The 19,800-nt window shown below is 44.3% G+C and overlaps 1 protein-coding gene across 2 annotated transcripts; it reads right to left on the bottom strand.

The window, feature by feature from the left end:
• Positions 1-985: 985 nt before the first annotated feature.
• LOC121458910 (STE20-related kinase adapter protein beta) lies at positions 986-19,776 on the bottom strand. 2 transcript variants are annotated; one of them, XM_041668295.1, is made up of 12 exons: positions 19,511-19,776; positions 16,255-16,354; positions 14,085-14,165; positions 9,327-9,426; positions 7,517-7,638; positions 6,292-6,400; positions 4,802-4,925; positions 3,664-3,835; positions 3,309-3,413; positions 2,914-3,158; positions 2,259-2,301; positions 986-1,639 (listed from the first exon to the last, which is right to left on the bottom strand). In XM_041668295.1, exons 2-12 carry the CDS (start codon positions 16,264-16,266, stop codon positions 1,496-1,498), a joined length of 1,257 nt encoding a protein of 418 aa, XP_041524229.1. In that variant the 5' UTR covers positions 16,267-16,354; positions 19,511-19,776; the 3' UTR covers positions 986-1,495. The 2 variants fall into 2 exon arrangements, with proteins under 2 accessions (XP_041524229.1, XP_041524230.1); XM_041668296.1 differs by having other exon boundaries at positions 16,255-16,351.
• Positions 19,777-19,800: the final 24 nt, after the last annotated feature.

Here is a 19,800-nt window from a genome sequence, read left to right as displayed (position 1 = left end):
CACAGAGCGTCCCTAACATTCATTCTTGAGGCAGGGGGGTGTAGCCAACAAACACAAACAGAATTGCTTCTAACTGCTTGCCTATTTAATCTTAATCATTTTCCTCCAATATAATATACTCATATAGTCACTTGCTATGTATATAGTCATATAGATTAAGAAACCAACGGACATTATTACAACTGACACCATTTTTGAGACGGCGTGGTATTTGGGGTGAAAATGTACTCTACAGGCTCATGTATCTGAAAGGTCGGTGATGCTATCGGGAGGTTAATGAACTTCTAGAACTCTGAGCCTCGCTCAAGGAAGAACGTGACTGGGGGTGCTCTCAGAGTTTATGGACTTGCCCCACTTCCGGGTCGCTCTCTTCCTGTGTGTGGAGCTGAAATGCGGTCTTTTTCCGCTCCTGCTGCCTGCATGCCTGTCATGGTGGACAGCTAGCCCTCTGCAGCTCTTCCTTCCGCCACTTTTGATCACGGTATTATATCACAGCAGCAGGGGAGTGATTGACACGCAACAGCTCCTGCTAACGAGGTCGGGTCATGAACAACTGCACAGTTTACTCCAGTGCAGCAGGAGAGTGATTGACACACAACAGCTCCTGCTAAAGAGGCCAGGTCACGAACAACCGCATGGTTTACCCCACTACAGGAATAATCGTGAAAGACCAGACACCCTCTGTCTCTGTATCTCCTCGAGATTGCCTACACTTGATTAGGTGACATAACTCAAGTTGAGAAAAAAGACCTCCTCTTGGCAAACCCATTAGAATCTGTGTTCTAGCTTTGTTAAATCACACAGAATATACAAAAGATACGTTTGGCCTAATAAATCTTTATTGAGCTCCCACAGGGTGCATGAATTCAGAATCTATAATTTACACAGGTAGAAAAGTGGCATATTAGCTCCCCGTTTAAAATGCAGACAGCGTCTTCTCTTCATGTTTCACGTTAGCCCCCCCTCCCCCCCGTTTAAAATGCAGACAGCGTCTTCTCTTCATGTTTCAAGTGGATTATTTAATGGGAGCCCAGGCTCAGTTTGATGTCACCATATGTAACAGGGACAGCACAATAGTTTCCCTTCTCAAAAAAAAAAAAAAAAAAAAAAAGGCTAGAGAGTCTGAAGAAAAGATGCTCTCGGAAGCACAGTCCTTGGAGGAAGGGCTCATTCCCCAGAGGACAGCAAAATGTAGAAGAAACCTCGCTGGCTCAAAAATCACACCGAGATCCAGAAAGTTCCAGTCACAGCTTAAAGAGAGGAAGGGACGGATGACACTAAGTGCAGCTGGTTGAGATTCTGATGCTGCCATCGTGAAGGACCGTGAAGGTGCTCCGATCTGAGCAGAGGTGATGGGTGTACCGCGTGAACAGAGCGGGCGAGTCTCCAGTGCACCAACGGTGTTTTCAAGTATAGATCTGGCATTGTCCCCAGCAAGACAGGAGAGAAGCAGCAAGGAGCAGCTGTCAAGTATAGAGGACATGAGGTGGTGACCCTAGAATTCCCAGTCTGGGTCTCTGTCATCGGGAAACTCGCAGTCCAGCTCACTCCACGGTGACGCTGGCGGCAGCGCCAAGGATGGCCTGTTGTAAGCAGGAGGCAACAGCGAGAGGATGGAGTCCTGGCTTTCTTCTTTCATCTGTTAAAGAAACTTAGAATAGTGATGTGGGCACAGACTCAACACGGATTTTATTCTCAACAAATAGCTTTTAAAGAAATTATAAAACTTCAAAATTATTTTCCTTTAAATGCCTCCAATTCTGATAATCAGGAAACAGAAAGGCTTAAAAGCTAAATAAACTAGTTTTTAATCAGAATTATTCTGCCCTGTCATCATTTGTAGATAAGTCAAAAGACACCAGTTTTCAGTTGATGCAAATATGGAATTTGTAATATGATACACTGCTTTTACTCTTCTGGTTTTGAAGAATAAGAATCTTTCAGATATTCTACTATTAGGGCCAGCAGATGGCTCAGCAGACAAAGATGCTAAAAGCATCTGCCACGACACCTAAAGACCCAAGGTCTACATGGATCCCCGTGGTAGAACTACTATCCTCTGACCCCCACCATGCAGGAACATGACACCCAAGTTAACACAGACAAACAATAAAATAAGTTAAACTACTAAAATGTTTTCTTGCTTTAACTCTATTTTATAGGAACGTTATTATCTAAACTCTATAAAGTCAACAAAAATGGCTTTTAAAAAATAATTTTTAAAAATATTTAAGACCATGGACAATATATCAGCTCACCTGCTTGAAGAATACATGGGACAACAAACTGCTTGCTGATGGCCTGAAATTTTTGAAAGAGTTATTAGAAAATAAAACCTAATATTAGAACGTAGATTTTTTTCATGTATATAATTACATTAGAAATGAGGCTTAGAACTGAGAAACTCAATGTTAAAAAGTTAGACAGAAAAGGACATTGATTAGCAGTAATTCTTAGCAACAGCCTTGACTGATAGAAGAAATAATTCTGGAAATACCTTTATATTAACCCATACTCAACTTTTACTGTACGCAAACTATTTGTAAGGAACCTGCCAGGATGAAGGTTCTAAAAAAGGTAAGAGTCTGTATCTTCTTTCTAAAATGCTAACGGGAGCGTATCAGCGTTTACAAACCTATGTACATAAGTGCAATAGCAACAGTGCCTTACACGGACACACTAAGAACCTCTGACTGGGTGCAGTGTGGCTACAAACAATGTCCAACGCCTGTGATTTTGAACTCCGCCCGTGTTCCTCACCCTTGCTTCTCACTGACTTGTTCTTAGCACTGATAGTCTCTAGGCTAAGTGTTTGATGAAAAGATGTAACTTCTATGGGAAGGATATACCACAAAACCACTCTAAGATATAAAACACACACGTTTTGTGCTGTTTATAGATGGCCAAGCTTACCTTTTCTCGGGGTCTTGTTGTAAGCACAGCTGCACCAGGCTAAAGAAGGCCGGAGAGAACGTTTTCGTGGCTGGCGTGTGGAGACGGTCACTGTTGACTGTGTGAGTTCCGGTCGAGACCAGCACGCTCTCTCCGATCCCAGAGTCAACCCCGGACTGGGAATTTCTCATTCTGGAGTCCGACTGAGGAAAGCCACCAATGTCCAGCGGGCTATACGGAGGGCCTTTCAGCTTCTGTAACAGCATCTAGGAGGAAGGGGAACACTCTCAAATGCTTTCTAGGGGAAACATTTAGATAAAAATGACAGTCAATTTCTAGAGTCTACAACAAAATGTTCAATGGAAGTCATCTAGACCCAAGGAAGCCGTCAAAGTAAGTTCAGGGAGTTCGGTTACCTGAGTCCTGTGCATGTCCTGGAAAGGTACCTGCCCACTGGCGAGTTCACATGCTGTGATCCCAACACTGTAAATGTCTGACTTCACGTCATATCCATGTAAATCCTGTGAACACAATACGAAGGCCTTAGCATGAATAGCAAAGAGTGGTGTACTGGTGTCCTCTTGACAAAGGACGGTGACAACGGAGGAGCCCCCCCAGCACAAAATCAAGGTCCGCCTAACAGATGCCCTCACAATTTAAGATCCCTAACACAGTCTCGAAAAGAGAAAAGGTCTCGTGGCAGCCGTCCCCTAGTCAAACTCAAAGACACGTGAGACGCACAGACAACCCGATGCCACAGCCACACCTGACCTGTCTCAGTAGCTCTGGGCTCAGCCACGGCTGCACTGACGTGCTGAACTGTGGGAAATCAAACACAGCCCTATGCCTCTGTCCGTGCTTAACCAAACTATGCAGGTGGGACAGGCCAGAGAGGGTCACCAGGCCATCACCAGAAATGAGGATATGGCCGGCTTTAAAACTCCTAGAACAAAAAGAAACAGTCCTAAGTACTAGGAACCTGGCCCACGCAAAGTGAACAAAAGTCTGGCGAGAACACATCCCTACGTCCCCTCGGGAAGCAAACAACCCCGGATAAAACGGCGGTGGACAGTGTGCCCGTAAAATACATGACATTTCCAAGAAGTCAAGGAGCTCACTTAGGTACGCACACAGTACGGGAACGGGGGGGGGGGGGGGGATCACAAGCTACAAGCTTGGAATTGGGGGACTTCTTTAAGAAATGAAGATGAATCATGAATGTTGCTATTTTAGGGTGCACTGAAGCATACTATTATTATTTAGGGTTAACTGAAAGACAAGAGAAGCGTCTATGGGATAACATCATTTTTAGATATACACCACATTAAAGTTCCTTTAACTGTCTATAGTCCATGTCTTACTTTTCCATCTAAAGCACTAACTTTGGACACTAACAGCGGCACAGCCAATAATCCGGTGAGGTGAAGCAAATCTCAATTTGAATCCAGTCTGTCTGGAATCCTCAGCCAGAACGCCGCTGAGGAACAAGCGGCACAGCACCCAACGTTATGGAGCTGGAAACTACAGCAAGCACGTCAACCCAAAATTAGTCTCTGATGAGAAACGGGTCCAGAAGGGCACAGGGGAGCTGGTGTTTGGTACGTGGTGCTCTTCAGGCCTGAGACCAGTCAGACGAGGAAGGGCTGTTACAACTCACGGAAACGTGACATTAGCTGGAAAGCAGGGGAAGAAGCTCATCGTTTCCCCAAAAAGAACAACAAAATCCCAGCTCATAATCTGGGCGTGTGAGTTTTCAGTGCCCCTGCCTCCCACTAAGACAAGCACACCAGCATGCTGCTGCAGTGTGAACAGGTGTGAGGTGGAACCAGGGTTACCCCTCCTTTTCCTAATGCTCAGCTGCTCTCCCTGATGACCTCAAGCTCAGGTGTGGATGTGAACCAGCCAGTACCTGTGGATACAGCCGCTCTGGTGCAGGTAGCTCAGCCCCCGCACTGCTCCAAAGAGAATGTTCCTTATTAAGGCCTCGCTCATCCCTTCTGGGAAGTAGGTCTTCAGGAGCTGACTTGCAGAGCCTGGAAGAAAGCCCTGACATTCAGACGGAAGCTGGGAATGTTCTAGATACGCTTTTCAATCATGGGGAGACAAACACAGGCGTGCTGCCTTCCGAGTCCAGACATTTTCCCAGGCAAACACATCCTTCACGAATTAACATCACCACCACCACAATGAGGTCGGGGGCTTGGATCTAGGACCTCGCGCATGTCGGGCAAACATATCGCTACTGCGCTACATCCCCAGCCCTCTACACATCTTTGGGTTTTTAAGGTAGGATCCCATCTAAGTTGCTGAGGTTGGCCTTGAACTTATTCTGCAGCTCAGGGTCAGCCTTGACTTGTGATCCTCCTGTCTCAATTCCCCAGTAGCTTATAATTCTGTGCCACCAAGTCTGGCTTGAAATGTTTAATCTTATTTTTTAATCCCACTCCCCCTTGCTCCTTCCTGTGGTTTTGTGTGGTGTTTATTTGTTTGTTTTTGGAGGAGAGGCTGGGAACATAACTCAGAGGTAGAGCATTTGTCCACCCCGCTCAAGGCCCTGGGTTTCAACCAACCATAGTCTCTCCCACACACACCCCACATACAAGAGTGACTTTTTGAAAGGTAAGAGAACATTTTTCAGTACTGCTGAATAAAAATGCATACTATACATCATATTTTAAACCTAGAAGTAACTCACAAGCGCTATTCTAGTGACCAAAGCTCCGGAATCCATTTCCTCACGAGTTCAGCACACTTAGTGAACAAGGTGCCATCTAAGCACCTCAGGATATCAAAACAGGGAGCATAAATGATTACCTCCTCCAAGAGGCAGAAGTAAGAGAGCCGGCCACACATGGCTATTCACGGAACAGTGACATCATGGATGTCTACGGTACAGTGACGTCATGGATATCTACAATACAGTGACGTCATGGATGTCCACAGTACAGTGACGTCATGGATATCCACAATACAGTGACATCATGGATGTCTATGGTACAGTGACGTCATGGGTGTTCACAATACAGTGACGTCACGGATGTCTACAGTACAGTGAAGCAGAAACAAGGACAGGGTGCCTGGGTGGAGAAATTACTTCTGTCGGCAAAACAAGAGCTCTTCTCTACTAAGAGAGGAGAGAACACTGAAGGAGGGGCAGTGTGTGCCAAGGCGTGGGACTCTGAGAGTCAGCGGTGGTTTCGCGGATCACCACACCTATTCTATTTTAAAACTAAAAAATACAAATATTTTATCTATTATGAATATATATTATGAAATATAGAATTGGTCACTAAATTTATAAATTAAAAGCAGTAGATAGATACAAGAGACCACTCGGTTTTTACAATGATAGCATCAAGGTTAAAGAATCCGTTGTTTTATTTAAAACCATCTCCTTACCATAGGCCATAAATGGAGAAACCACCCAAAGCCAGCTGCCCACGGTGAACACTGTCCAGTACGTTGTGACATTGGGGTGCTGGAAAAAGTGAGACAGAACCAGCGCTCTCTGGGATAAACAACAGGAGAGAAGACATTTACAAGTCACTCTTCTTCACAGTAGCGGTGATTTCGGCTAACACTCCAGGGGGCAGGGCGGCCTCTGCTTCTAAATTTCATGGCTGCTCCAAAAAATATGTAACACTGATTTGTGCTGTAAACGGTGCTTTTATAACGTTAGAAAACCTGTCCAGAACACACCGTGAAAGAGGAATGTGAACTTAGTCTGCCCCCAAAGAGAATATATCTAAAGACTTACGTTTTTGTTGTAGAAATGTTTAAAACACAGAAATGAGGACAGGGGAGCCACTGCTAACACCACACCATGGAGAAACTTACTGTAAATAGTCTCATATAGTTTCTCCTGTCCTTTTTTTTCTATTGTATGTATGTATGTACGTATGTATGTATGTATATGTATGCATGTGTCTATCTGCACATATAAGTGTCTTCAGATTGATTGATTGATTGATTGATTGACTGATTGGCTGGGGAAGGCATGCACATAACACAGTGCACAGTTGGAGGCCAGAGGACATCCTGCGGGTCAGTCTTCTCTATCCACCATGTGAGCTCCAAGGATCAAACTCAGGCCATGAGGCTTGGGATAAGCAGCCTTACCTGGTAAGGCATCTCTTTATCACCATATCAATATTTTAAAAATTGAGATGACAGCAAAATAAAAAATTTCCCCCTTTGCATGAAAAACTATTAGAAAACAAGAAAATAATTTTATATGCTGTAATGTGATCCTATTAAAATTGATCAATTCTGAGGTTGATTTTGCTTAAATGATAGAAGATAAACTCCCGTGTCTTCCTGTCTCTCTGTGTTTTACAGTACGGCCATTTGTCACTGGACTGGCTGAGGGTGCTGTCAGTCTCCCGCGTAGCACCAAATATGTCATTCCCTTGAAGGAATTCACAGTATCTACCAAAAGTTCGAATATATTTGATCTATCAGGTAATGCATCTTGTTTCCACGTATTCTACCCAATCTGGTAACTGCATGATTTTATTAAATCTACTTTCCCAAAAGAACTATCAGTCAGGGGATAAAATTTCTTACAGATGCAGCTTCCACAAATAGACATTTTAGTCAACACTTCCTGCCTTTACATCATTACCTGTAAAGCTTTCAGACGTTCCTCGGTGCAGTTTTCCAGGTTGGTGATTTTTACAGTGACCAGTGTTCCTGTAGGAGTATGCCGTGCAAGGTGAACAGAGGTCAGGTTGTCAAATCCTCTTCCTGGAATCAGACACAAAGCCCATGGTACCCTCAAAGCAGAAAAAATGTCGATGCTGTGCATGCACTGCAGCAAAATTTAAAACCCTCTGCTCTTCGAAATACACCAAGCAAACAAAAGGGCTCGAACACTCTCAGCACCATAGTGACAGCCTAGAACTTAAACACCAGACTCACCAACATGACAACCCGGGCCGTTCCCAGCTACCCTGCAAGCTTGGGAAGGCGGGGCCCTCCATCTCTGGGCAGCACGGTCTGGCTGTCAGAGGTCCTCCATGGTAAAGCCCAGATCTCGATGCCCATGGCTCAAACTGCCTACTGATATCGTGATCCAGACATGACCCTTACTTCAACACACTGTGCCTCTCAACTTTTTTAAATGATATTTTTTTATTAATTCTTTGGGGATTTCAGAAGTGTATCTTGGTCATATTTAGCCCCCTAACGCCTCCTATGTCAAAAATTAAACATTCTTTTCCTTCTATCATTGTTACCTTCCCATCCAGTCAACTTGAGTTCCCTCCTTGATTTTCTGGTCACCCATCTTAAGGAAACGTCTTTGGGATAACTAAAAGAGTTATGTAACTTATTGGACAGGTTTTGCACGAAGGGTCACATGCCATATGTTCACAAGTCTCACGCTTTCCTTCCACTGGCTTGGAGGGGCTCAGACTCCATGTCTTAAAGGAGGTTACAGAGCAGGCAATGGAAAGGCACCCTGAGAGCTTGGAGGAAGACATTCCATAGACACACAGTAAGGTCAGTGCATCACAATGCCCGACAAACCTGGATGAAGGTCGGGGTGTCAGTAAGACGTTCAGGCTCTAGTTACTTGCTCTGTGTTCACTTTTATCATTATTAAAATTTTACTTGGGAACTGAAATGTTCTTACCAGGAAGCGGTGTATGTGTATGTAAAAAATACACATGTGTAAATAAATAATATATTGATTTTTAAATGAATATATAAAATATATATGAATATATTTTGTAAAATACAAAGATAAAAACGAAGAAAATGATAAGCCATTGAAAATATTGGCAATGTCTATATCAGATGGGTTCCTTTAATATAGCTGTACTCCAATGCACTTCAGTGAATGAAAAAGCATCATTCAATGTATTCATCTGCCAGAGAGGATGGACCTCAAGTCATAGAGCTTTCGTGTATCCTCACACCCAACACGGCCACCAGTTTTTAGTGGTTAATAAATACTCCGGAATGTTCGGAGCAAATGTTTCACGAATTTAAACCTATAAAAAGGAACTGGTTTTGCTCTGTACTTAAATAAGAATGATTTGTACAACTGAAAATTTAGATTAAAATATGAATTATATAAAATTATAAAATATATAAATTAAATAACAAATTAGCAAGTCATTTGGGTTAAGTGTCATTACTGAAAAGACTTTTTAGTACTTGGTTTAAGCTTCTGCCCTGTAAAAATTAAACACATAAAACTAGAAGCTTTCTTAAAAAAAAATGATACAAGTAAGTACTTAGATTATCTAATGTCATCTTTTTTTTCTAAATGTACTTCAGTGGAAGAGTAAACTAGAATATGAGATTATTTTTGGATAAAATGCATTAGATTCACCTAACAGACCTGGTTAAAATCTAGCTTATGCTGCAGGCGACAGTAAAGAGACGCCCACGGAACAGTCTTTGTGCCGTGAGCTCCACACCATTACCTATCTCCACCTGCAGTTCGTAGTGAGAAGCATCGGTGGAGCGTATCGCTTCACTGGCTCTGGCGGATGGAGGTGACCAGGAAGCGGTTGGCTCATCGACCTGCGTTTTTTCAGGATGAAAATAAAACAGGATAAACATCACGAGTCCCCTAGTTTGGTCTCGCTATCCCAGTAGGAAATATTGACAGTCATCAGGAAGGTACTGGGAGAGGTTGTTTTAAGATCTGGGAGGAATTTACCACACATTAACTGATGTCAAAGAGATTTCAGTCTGAATAGGGAGACGCAGGAAAAGCAGATTTATAAACAGCAAGAGATACTTTCCACCTCAGTTTCCTGAAAAACTTCTAGATGGGCCCAAGAGTGGATGACAACTGTAAAACCTAAGGGAGGACTTGCCAGGACAGGGAAGGATAGTCCAGGCTTGCCTTCTTGCCTTCAGTCAGAGGTTTGTGCTCTGTGTCAACAGTCAAGGACAACTTCCACACCACCATCTGTTAGCAGAGGAAGTCCTTCACGCGGTGAAATGAAGGAAGAGCAAGGTCAAAAGGAAAAAGAAGCCCAAGGAGATGGGAGCTCAGGGTACAGGCCTCCTGACGGAAGGTGCCCGCAGCAAAGAGGTCTCCTGGGGTGCTTTGGAGTCCGAGTCAAGTGTGCATCTAAATATAGGGTCAGTGAAATATCACACACAAAGCAGAAAGAAGAGGCCTAACCCGCTGGTATAATACGATAGCAAGGAGGATCTCCTAAAGGACACCGGGACTCCAGAGGGCACTTGGAAGCCTTCACAGGAACTAGCAAGCGGCAGGAATCTTGTTACAGCCCCCAGAGAGGCGAGGAGGGGAAAGGGCATTACTAAGTGTTAGGAATCGTGCTAACTCCCAAACATCTATAGAGGTGGATGGTATCCAGGAAGAATCACAGTGGAAGAGAAATTCTAACTCACGACTGAAAATAAGCCCCGTGTGAGGGTGGGGTGCCACCATAAGTCAACTTAGAACAGGAAGCACTGGGATAGACAGGCGTGAAGGGAAGACTGTGTAACAGTGACTTACAATTTGAAGTGCTAACAATCCGTAGGTCTGTTAGGAAGACTGGAGACGCAAAGCACCATGGTTTACTTTCATGTCTCAGTGGTTAAGGGCATCGGCTGCTCTTCTAGAGGACCAGAGTTTGATTCCCAGTGCATGTGTGTGTGCACGCGCGCGCGCGCACACACACACACACACACACACACACACACACAAATGGCAGCTCACTACTGTCTGTAACTCCAGTTCCAGGAGATCCAAGGCTCTCTTGTATCCTCTGCAGGCACTTCACGAATGTTGTACACAGACATACATGCAGGCTAAACACCCACACACATAAAATAATTTTTTTTTAAAGAAAAATGTCATGTTACTGCATGATGGGCTGAAATCAGCTAACCAGCCTGCCTCTAATTCCCTCCATCTACTGCATGAGGGAAACAGTCTTCTTAAAACAGAGTACAGATGTTACAAGCAAGCATTCAAAAGCTGGGGTTGTTTTTGAGACAGGGTCTAGCGCTGTGGCCCAAACTGACCGTGAACTTCGATTCCACTCACACCAACCTCTGTTCAGTGTGAGCATGTACTGAACCACCAAGCGCTCACCCAAGAGCAACTGTACTTAAGGCCCTCATCTAGTTTGCTTTTCCTTCCTTCCTTTTCTCCCTAGGAAAGGCCTCACTCCCTAGCCTAGGCTGGCCTTGAACCTGTGGCAACCCTTGTCTCATCTTTCAAGTGTTAGGAGTACAGACATGAGACACCATACCTGGCAACAGACCCAACTTTCAAAAAGTAGAACACTGCAAAGTAGCAAGTTTGATGCATTTGTCCAGAAGAAGCTGAGGTCAAATTAAAAGTTGGAATCCTGGAGAAAAAGTCATGGCGGTCACAAGAAACAGCATGGTTCGCAGAGACTGAACCATCTCAAACTAACCTCACTTCTCTTAGTGATGCAATGACCAGAGAACTGAGGGTCAAAACCGTGGAGGGTTCCCTGTTCTGGTTCATCTCCTGCCGTGATAAAATATGAAAGCAAACTGGGGAAGAGAGGGTTTTATTTGGCTTACAGCTCCAAAGGGATAGTCTGCTGTGGCAGCAAAAGCAGGGCTGCAGAAGCAGGACCCTGGCTCACCATACTGCATCAGAGGTCAGGAAGCAGAGGGGGAGCAGGAAATGAGATCAGGCTGTAAAACCTCAAGGTCCACCCCCAGTGATGTATTTCGTTCTTAGGGCTCTACCTCCTAAAGGTCGCGACCAGTACCGCAATTGAGGACCAAGTGTTCAAACACGTGAGCCTACCAGGGTATTTCATACTCAAGCCACAACCATCTTTACCTCAGAAGGCTCTTTAATGACTTCCTGAAGATGCAAAAGACCTAATTTAAGAAGAAAAATCTGAGCTGGGTGCTGGTGGTGGCTCACGCCTTTAATCCTGCCACTCAGGAGGCAGAGGCAGGCGGATCTCTGCGAGTTAGAGGCCAACCTGGTCCACAGAGTGAGTTCCAGAACACCCAGGGCTACACAGAGAAGTCCTGTCTTGAAAAACCAAAACAAACAACAAAACAAAAAAAGGAAGAAAAATCTGGTTGTTCTCTCTAAAAAACTTGACAGAAAATCGAGAGCCAAAGTTACATTGTAAGCCTAAGAGCTCCACGAAACAAAAATGCCTCTGATTGACGAGCCTCTTGCTCACGGCAGATTGTTCCTGAGATTCTGGAGGCTGTTGGTCGGGAAGATAACAAGCCACAGGTTTTCACTTCCCTGAACAAGTCTGTCTGACCCATCTGCACTTATGTGCTTGGTCACCTGTGGGCCAGAGGTTCACACGCAGGAAACCTGTCAGGATGTATGCTTGCTCCTGATTGGATCTGCTGGAAAAATACTTAAGCTGCTTCAAACCTTGATTCAAGGTCATTTTCCAGGAAACTGGGTGCGGACTTGGCCAGAGCCCAGCCACCTAGCCAGTATTTACTTAAAGCTTGCTTCAAATTTGGCTTTAAACTGTGGTAATGGTCTTATTCCCAGTAGGTGGAATTAACAGAGACGGTACACACTGGTTTGGTTTTTAAACCGTGTAGCGAGGTCTGTTCTTTATCTCAGAGTCAGAAACTGGATTTAGTCAGCACACCTAGGGTATATTCTTACTAGCCACGCTGTTTAGTATCATTAGGCGTAAGGGAAGTCATGGGAAACAAAGTCATAATTAGAAGTTTTGTAGTTTATAATGGGAGGCAAATGTCAGGTGTAAAAGTACTTGATTTGTATGTTTTCAACATTTTATCCGGGCTGACGAAAAGAGACAAACCACCAATAGGAAACATTTGATAGTGTCCTTCAGCCGAGACTCGGGGAGGGCCCGGGACGCCTTTCCCAGTCCCTAGGACCAGTTTTCAGCCGGGCTCAGTTTACATTACAGAACCTCTCCACTTTGTCTTTCCACGTGAGACTTCAAATTACACCTCCGTTTCCCTTACTGAAGGTTTTTTGTCTAACTTAAAATACAGAGGTCTGAAGGATACCAGCATGGAAATTTCCAGTTTTGGGTTTCGTAACGGCATAGAGAGAAGTCACGGGACAAAGGTCCCTCCGTCTGAAGGGTAGGGAGGGTTGGAAACCACCCTCCTACTACACCTTGAGGACCGGATGGCGACTAAAAATGACAATGGTTAGCGTCGGTCCTGAGAAAAATTATAAGCAAAAAATAACTGGAATTACCTTACGCTGTGACAAACTTTTCACAGCGGGTTTCACTGCATAGCAAAAACTGTTACATAAATTAAGGAATAAGCAGAGTAAGGATTTCAGACACATATTACCAGTGTGTCCCTTTAAATATTACTTAAAATGCCAGCTACTGCTTCAGAGAGACAAAGACGTGTGAGACAGGATGCCCCTCACATGGGGGTCACATTGTGGTTGAAGAGATGCAGACCCCGGTCCCTGTAAGGCCACGCAGTAATAACTACTTTATGAAATGAAAAGGATCTTAGGGAGAAGAAAGAGTTTACAGATATGCAATCTGAACCAACTCTTGATGGACGAGATGAAATTTCGGGGGAAGGCAGGAACCATGTTATTTCAAGCAGAGAGATTATACCCAGGAGGAAACTCAAACACTGGTCCTATCCCATACCATCGAGAGTCTCTATATCATGCTAAGGTGGCATGAACAGACGTGTTGGGCCAGTGCTGGGAGCTGGCGTGAGTACTGCGGGAGAGGCTGCGTGTGTGCATGGACCACAGGCAGTGACTCTCTACCCAAGAGGCCAGGTGGACAGGAGTGAGCAGCTGTGCTCCCGCTCTTGAGGGGCGGGTGCAGCAAGCGTGAAGAGGGCACCAAAGTTCCTAGTACGCATGAATGACCAAGAGTCAGGCTTTCATTAACCAAAGCAAGACACACGGGGCTGGGAGATTTGGAAGCAGATTAAAGTTTCACTCAAATCAGTAGAAACCCTGGGGGGTGGGGAATCTAACTGGATGTATTCTGTAGATAATCCCAGGGCACGGGAAAGAGACAGACTGGCGATCACTGCGGTCCTCTCAGAATACCCGCCACGGAAACCCCAGGGATAGATGACCCTGCCCGGAGAGGGCAGGTTAAGAGGTCAGTTACAGACTCCGGGAGGCCAGCACGGAGAAGAAGAAACGGTGAAAAGCAGAGGTGTCGGGATGAGGAGCATCGCAGAAGGCACAGGAGGGACGTAGCTGTGCTCCAACCCGTGCTTACCAAGTACTGATGGACACTGGTTTCAGACTGTTTTTCAGGTCTGAGAGATTCGACTCGGGTTCGTGAAGCACAGAAGCAATCCTGGAAGTCAGAGAGGCATTAGGTGAGCGAAAAGCAAGGCACACACATGGCACACGCATGGTACTGGCTTGCATATACAACGAGACCTGGTATCAGGGCTGGAAGCCCAGGTGGAGGTGGTCATGGGAGGGGGCAGAGAGTAGCGGGTGCACAGAAGGCAGGCATCACTCTCTATACTTGTGTTTAATGCCATCTCCGCTCCTTGGCTTCACTTGAGGTTATGATCTAGTTTAACTGCTCGTCTTAGCTTTCCTGAATATCTGGCTTAAGATTATCAGCTGAATATTTAGCTAAACATTACTCTGCTGTAGTCAATATTCTTATTTTTTTTCCTCAGATTATTTTCTTGAATGTAAAAACCATGTTTTCCTACATTAAACCATTTATTTAATTATAAACACATTAAATATATTTGTAACCAATTCTGTTTCTTAAGGTGGCAAACGTGTTCAACTCAAAGCAAATTAAGAGACCTTCTTCTATTACCAAAATTTACAGTTCCCTGAATATCAACACACGGTTCTACTATCAGCTATTACTTATAACAAAATACAATATTTGTATGTTGTCTGTTCCATCAACAATTAGTGGAATGATACTGACCACGTGATAGGAAGGAAAAAGCCCAAAGGAAAGTATAAGCACATTCTATAAGACTTTCATAATAAGTAATTTCAAGCACCTCATCAACCCTCACATGTATGAGCACTGAAAGATGGCAACAAGTGAGCCTCAGAGTCCACCCCCTTCTGCCAACACCGGACTGTCAGTTCCTTCAAAGAAATCAAATTCCATTGTTTTTTGTTTTTTTTTTTTTTTTTTGGAATATACCAAAACTTCTCAACAATCAAACTAGTATTTTTCAGCTAGGCCAATCTACTAATTATTTTACATTGAATTTAGCACTCCGGATTTCAGAGTCTTCATTACTCAGATAAAGGAACTAATGAAAAAGGCATCACCTATCTTTCCTCACTGGCAAAAGGATGTAAAACTGTAAATCCTAAAATCCCTTTAGCACAGGGGTCAACGAAGGATGGTTGGTATGTGTTCAGGGTTTCGGTGGTTTTAGTTTTCCACTTCCCCACTATCCACGGCTGCTTTGGAGCTACCAGAGCAGAAGAAGAGCCATAGCCTGGTAACATCTCCTGGCCTGTTACAAAGTATCTGCTGACCCTGCTTTAAAGAACCAAGCATGTATTTTCCAGTTACACACATTTAAAGCAAATATATCTTTTCTACACAAAGTAACTATAGTCGCCTGACTTCCTATCCTATCCTAGAAGGGTAGGACGGCAGGCATGAGTCTGAACACTTGCCCTAATCTTTGGCAATCACGAGCCAACACAAATGAGGAAGCTGCTGCCCGTCCTGCTAAGCCCCACAATTTTAAAGAGCAAGATCACCGTTTTAATATCAAACCCCTTTCCAAATACTTGTCAAATTGTATATGACAGAAAGTCCCCAAGCTACTTAATCGAAAACAGATGTCATGTATCTAATATACAAACAAATAAATTCCATCTGTAGTTTATATGATAGAACGATTCAATTTTTTTTATCTGATTAAGCCAAAGGTTTATTTTAAATGCTATCTTACCTGTCTTACCTGCCTTGGGACACAAAGAAATTTATAAAAGGGATCCTTTTTATGAGATAAGACTAGACTCTAATCCAGGCAGTGGTGGTGCATGCCTTTAATCCCAGCACCCAGGAGGCAGAGGCAGGAGGATCTCTGTGAGTTTGAGGCCACCCTGGTCTACAAGAGCTAGTTCCAGGACTGCCAGAGCTACAGAGAAACCTTGTCTCGAAAAAACAAAAAACAAAAAGACTAGACTTTGAGAAAAATAAATGAGAAAAATTCGGTTTGGGACAAAGAATTGCAATAATGAGTATATTTAAAAAGAAAGTGTAGGAGAAACTCTTTTTGAAAAAGGCAAAACTCATTGAGAGTTTACATCATCCTCAAGGCCACACATCATTCTGGTCAAAACATCCCAGAGCTTAAACCTGAATGACTGTCCTTTGTTCTCGATTTTTTTTTTTTGATCTAACTACTCCGGTGGCATAAAATTATAACAAAACTTACCAGAAGAGACATTGAATTGCTTTAGTTCACAGAAAGTGACAAAATGCCATCTATTTCAAAGACGAGTTCTGCTTTATCTTCAAGGCGCCAAGATACCCTACTATAAAAACAAAAGCACAATTGTTTAGATTCACATACACTTCTCGAAGAACTAGATTATGTAACTTATCAGCTGCTTAGGCTAGTGACACCCTTGAGCTGTCTTTAGTAAGCATTGACGTGGCTCCCAAAAGGCAGAAAGCTAAAAAGAGCTTCTTACTCTCTCCAAAGCCTGAAGATACTGCATCTCTCCTATCCTTTTCCGCCCTGTATTAACAGAAAGGCACCATAGAGAAGCAATTTCGGACCCTCCTTATAGAAGTGCGGCCGCTTGCAAACAAATCCTCGGGATCTTTAGTGATTCCGTTTACACGCAGACTTTGAGAGTCTCCAAAGAACGCTGACCAATCAACTACCTACTACCTCACTGGGGCCTAAAAGTCACAAATCCAAAGCAGGACTCGTACTGGGCTCAAAATGAATTAGTTCTTGCTGCCACATGTTCAAAAAGAGACTTCTTAGTTTTCACGTAAAAAATGACATTTTTCATAGATTGACTCTTTTAACCTTGATTTTTCATTCTCAACTGTATTCAACTTAGAATGTGTTGAGAGACATTCTATTGTGTATATAATTATGCAAACAACTCCTGTCCTTTTTTTTTTTTTTTTTTTAGTTTTTCGAGACAGGGTTTCTCTGTGGCTTTGGAGCCTGTCCTGGAACTAGCTCTGTAGACCAGGCTGGTCTCGAACTCACAGAGATCCGCCTGCCTCTGCCTCCCGAGTGCTGGGATTAAAGGCGTGCGCCACCATCGCCTGGCGTCTTTAACAAGAGTTGGAATTTTAGCATGGTAACGTCTTCAGATTCAAGGAGCTACAAGACCACCACCATGATCTTCTGGGTCTTCTCCGATAGCAAGGGCAGTATGTGTAGTGGTTGTTCCTTCCTAAACATCATCTCTTGAAACTGGGTTTCATTATCTCATTTTAGTCAAATACCATATTTGATCAAGGTATCTACAAATAGCTAAGAAAAATGAGAAAAGGAAGGTTTTATAGACCATAAGTGTTATAAAATATTATCTAATTTTACTGCTGAGGGAAGATGTGGATTTTCGCAGGGTGTCCACTAGTCCGCAGGGTTCCAAAGGTAGAGAAAGGGGAAGAAGGAGGAGAAAATTTAAGATTATTTTTTTTCCCCAGGCAAGCATTATTGTCAATTTATGATGGGCAGGAGCAGTTTAAAGGAAGCGATTCCTGTATAGCTTACCCTCCAGTATGACTGAGATCAATAAATGTATACATTGTTTTTTGTTTGTGTGTGTGTGTGTGTTTATTTTCAAGACAGGGTTTCTCTCTAGCTTTGGAGTTTGTCCCGGAACTAGCTCTTATAGACCAGGCTGGCCTTGAACTCACTCTGGGCACCAGGTGAGGATGGTGCGTGCCGTTAATCCCGGCACTCAGGAGGCAGTGGCAGGCCGATCTCTGAACTGGAGGCCAGTCTGATCTACAAAGCTAGTTCCAGGACAACTAAGGCTACCAGTAGAAACAGTCTCAAAAAAAAAAAAAGAAGCAAAAAACAAAAACAAATAAACAAAAAAACAAGTGCAACAAGTTAAGAAAAAATATCTGAATAACTGTGAAAATATTTTACTTGTGAGACAGTAAAAGCTCACTTTTATTAATCTATTTTGAGAAGATATCGAAATAATGAAAGAAATCACACGCGGGAAGTTTGTATTCTCGCCACAGGCTTAGGCACTGTGGGCCAGACAGTGCTGAGCACTGAAGACCCCACTAGGAATCCACACAGTGCCCCCTACCCTTTAGCTGCTGGCTTTACCTGAGGCAGAAAGATGCTATGCTTAACTTCATTTTGTGGTTAGCGTGATTCTGCCCCTCCTTTTCACTCAGGATCAGCAAGTTGTGACTGAGTTGGTTGCTTTAAACAATAAAAGAATTGGGGGAGGGAGGATTCAGGTCACAATCTTCTAGGATTGTTGCTAACCAAAGAGTTGCTTCTGTGGGGTGGTTTAATCTCAGACGTTTCCGCCTTGGATAGACCACACTACACAGTTAATTTTACAAGACATTTTGAGGTCGAGACAGCGGTTGTACCGGACAAAGGAACTAAACGAAAGATTTGCTGTTAGCTTTCACTATTACACTATGATTTTTAAATGCTAAAAAAGAAAAAGAAAGAAAAATTTAAAAAGTGGGGGGAGCTTGCTGAGGCTTAATGGAACATGCTTTTAATTCCAGCATTCAAGAGGCAGAGACACAAGCAGGCAGATCCTTGTGAGTTCTAGGCCAGCCAGGGCTACCTACATAGTGTGATCCTGTCTTTAATATATATGAGTGTATATGTATATAAATTTAAGAAGCCTGTATTCCTAAATGCAGTTGTACCTAAAAAGCTATTACAATACAGCTTTATAAATAATCTAATTTGTTTCATAACATGGACGTGCATATCAATAGCCTCTCATTTGAAATGTTAACGACCCCAAAGGGTCTATGTATTTACAGGACTTGAGTTTTGAGTTAATCTAGGCATTCAATGGTCTACTATTTCAGGAAATGCTAACGACAACAACAACAAAACCCTGCCAATTCTCTTTGTGAAGCTTCAAAATTATGTTCATTTTCAAGGTGATCTTGAAATTTCATAAAACCTTAACAAAGATTAAAGCGATGCACACAGGTAGCTCAGTAGAATTTTCCAAACTTAGTATCATGACTCAGGGTTTCAACAAGTATTTACGGAGTGCCAAACACCGTGCCAGGTAGGTACTGTCACAAATCGTGATCAAGTTTGGAGGAAAGATATTCGACACAAACAAACCCATGACGGGGAAACATAACACCATATGTAAATACTGAAGACAAAAACGACGCCTGGGCATTTAATTTTGGAAAAGGTCCGTCCCTTCGAAGTCTCCGAGCAGACGGGGCTGGGGCCAGAGGGTGTCTTCGGGTTGGGAAGTCGCCAGGCCTGTTTGCACCACCAAAGGTGAGAGTTGCTGGGCTCCTGCACCCTGCACCGCCGCTGGACACCCGGGCACCGCGGCCCCGGTGCGCTGTGACTGCGGCCACTGCTCGCCCAGCTCGGGCCTCGCAGGTTTCCGCTGCGCACCCACCGAGCTGTGCACCCTGTCCCGTCCCCCACCCCCGGGGATCCCTGCACCGTCCCCCGCCCGCCTGCCTCCCCTCATTACCCCGGCTGCGATCGAGGCCAGCGGCTCCAGGCTGCGGGCGCTGAGGGGCTGCGACGCGTGCAAACCCCGGGACCTGCCTCGAGGACGAACGAGGCAAGAACGCCAGGCCCGCTCCCAGCGCGGGCCTCAGGGCGCAGAAGCGTAGCACGACCGCGACAAGGCCCGTTGGCCTGGACCTCTGTCCCAGCCCGGGGCAACCGGCCGGGACGGGATCCGCCCCACCCCTACGGGGTCGGGGCCCGTCGCTCCGCCCCGCCGCGCCTCCACCTTCCAGCTCGGTGGGGAGGTGG

This window comes from Microtus oregoni, unplaced genomic scaffold (genome assembly GCF_018167655.1).
Source record: "Microtus oregoni isolate MIOR12 unplaced genomic scaffold, Mior012 000018F_ref0000195, whole genome shotgun sequence".
Taxonomy (NCBI): Eukaryota; Metazoa; Chordata; class Mammalia; order Rodentia; family Cricetidae; genus Microtus; species Microtus oregoni.
The sequence above is the reverse complement of the archived record's forward strand: the minus strand, read 5'-3'. Positions and strand labels throughout refer to the sequence as shown.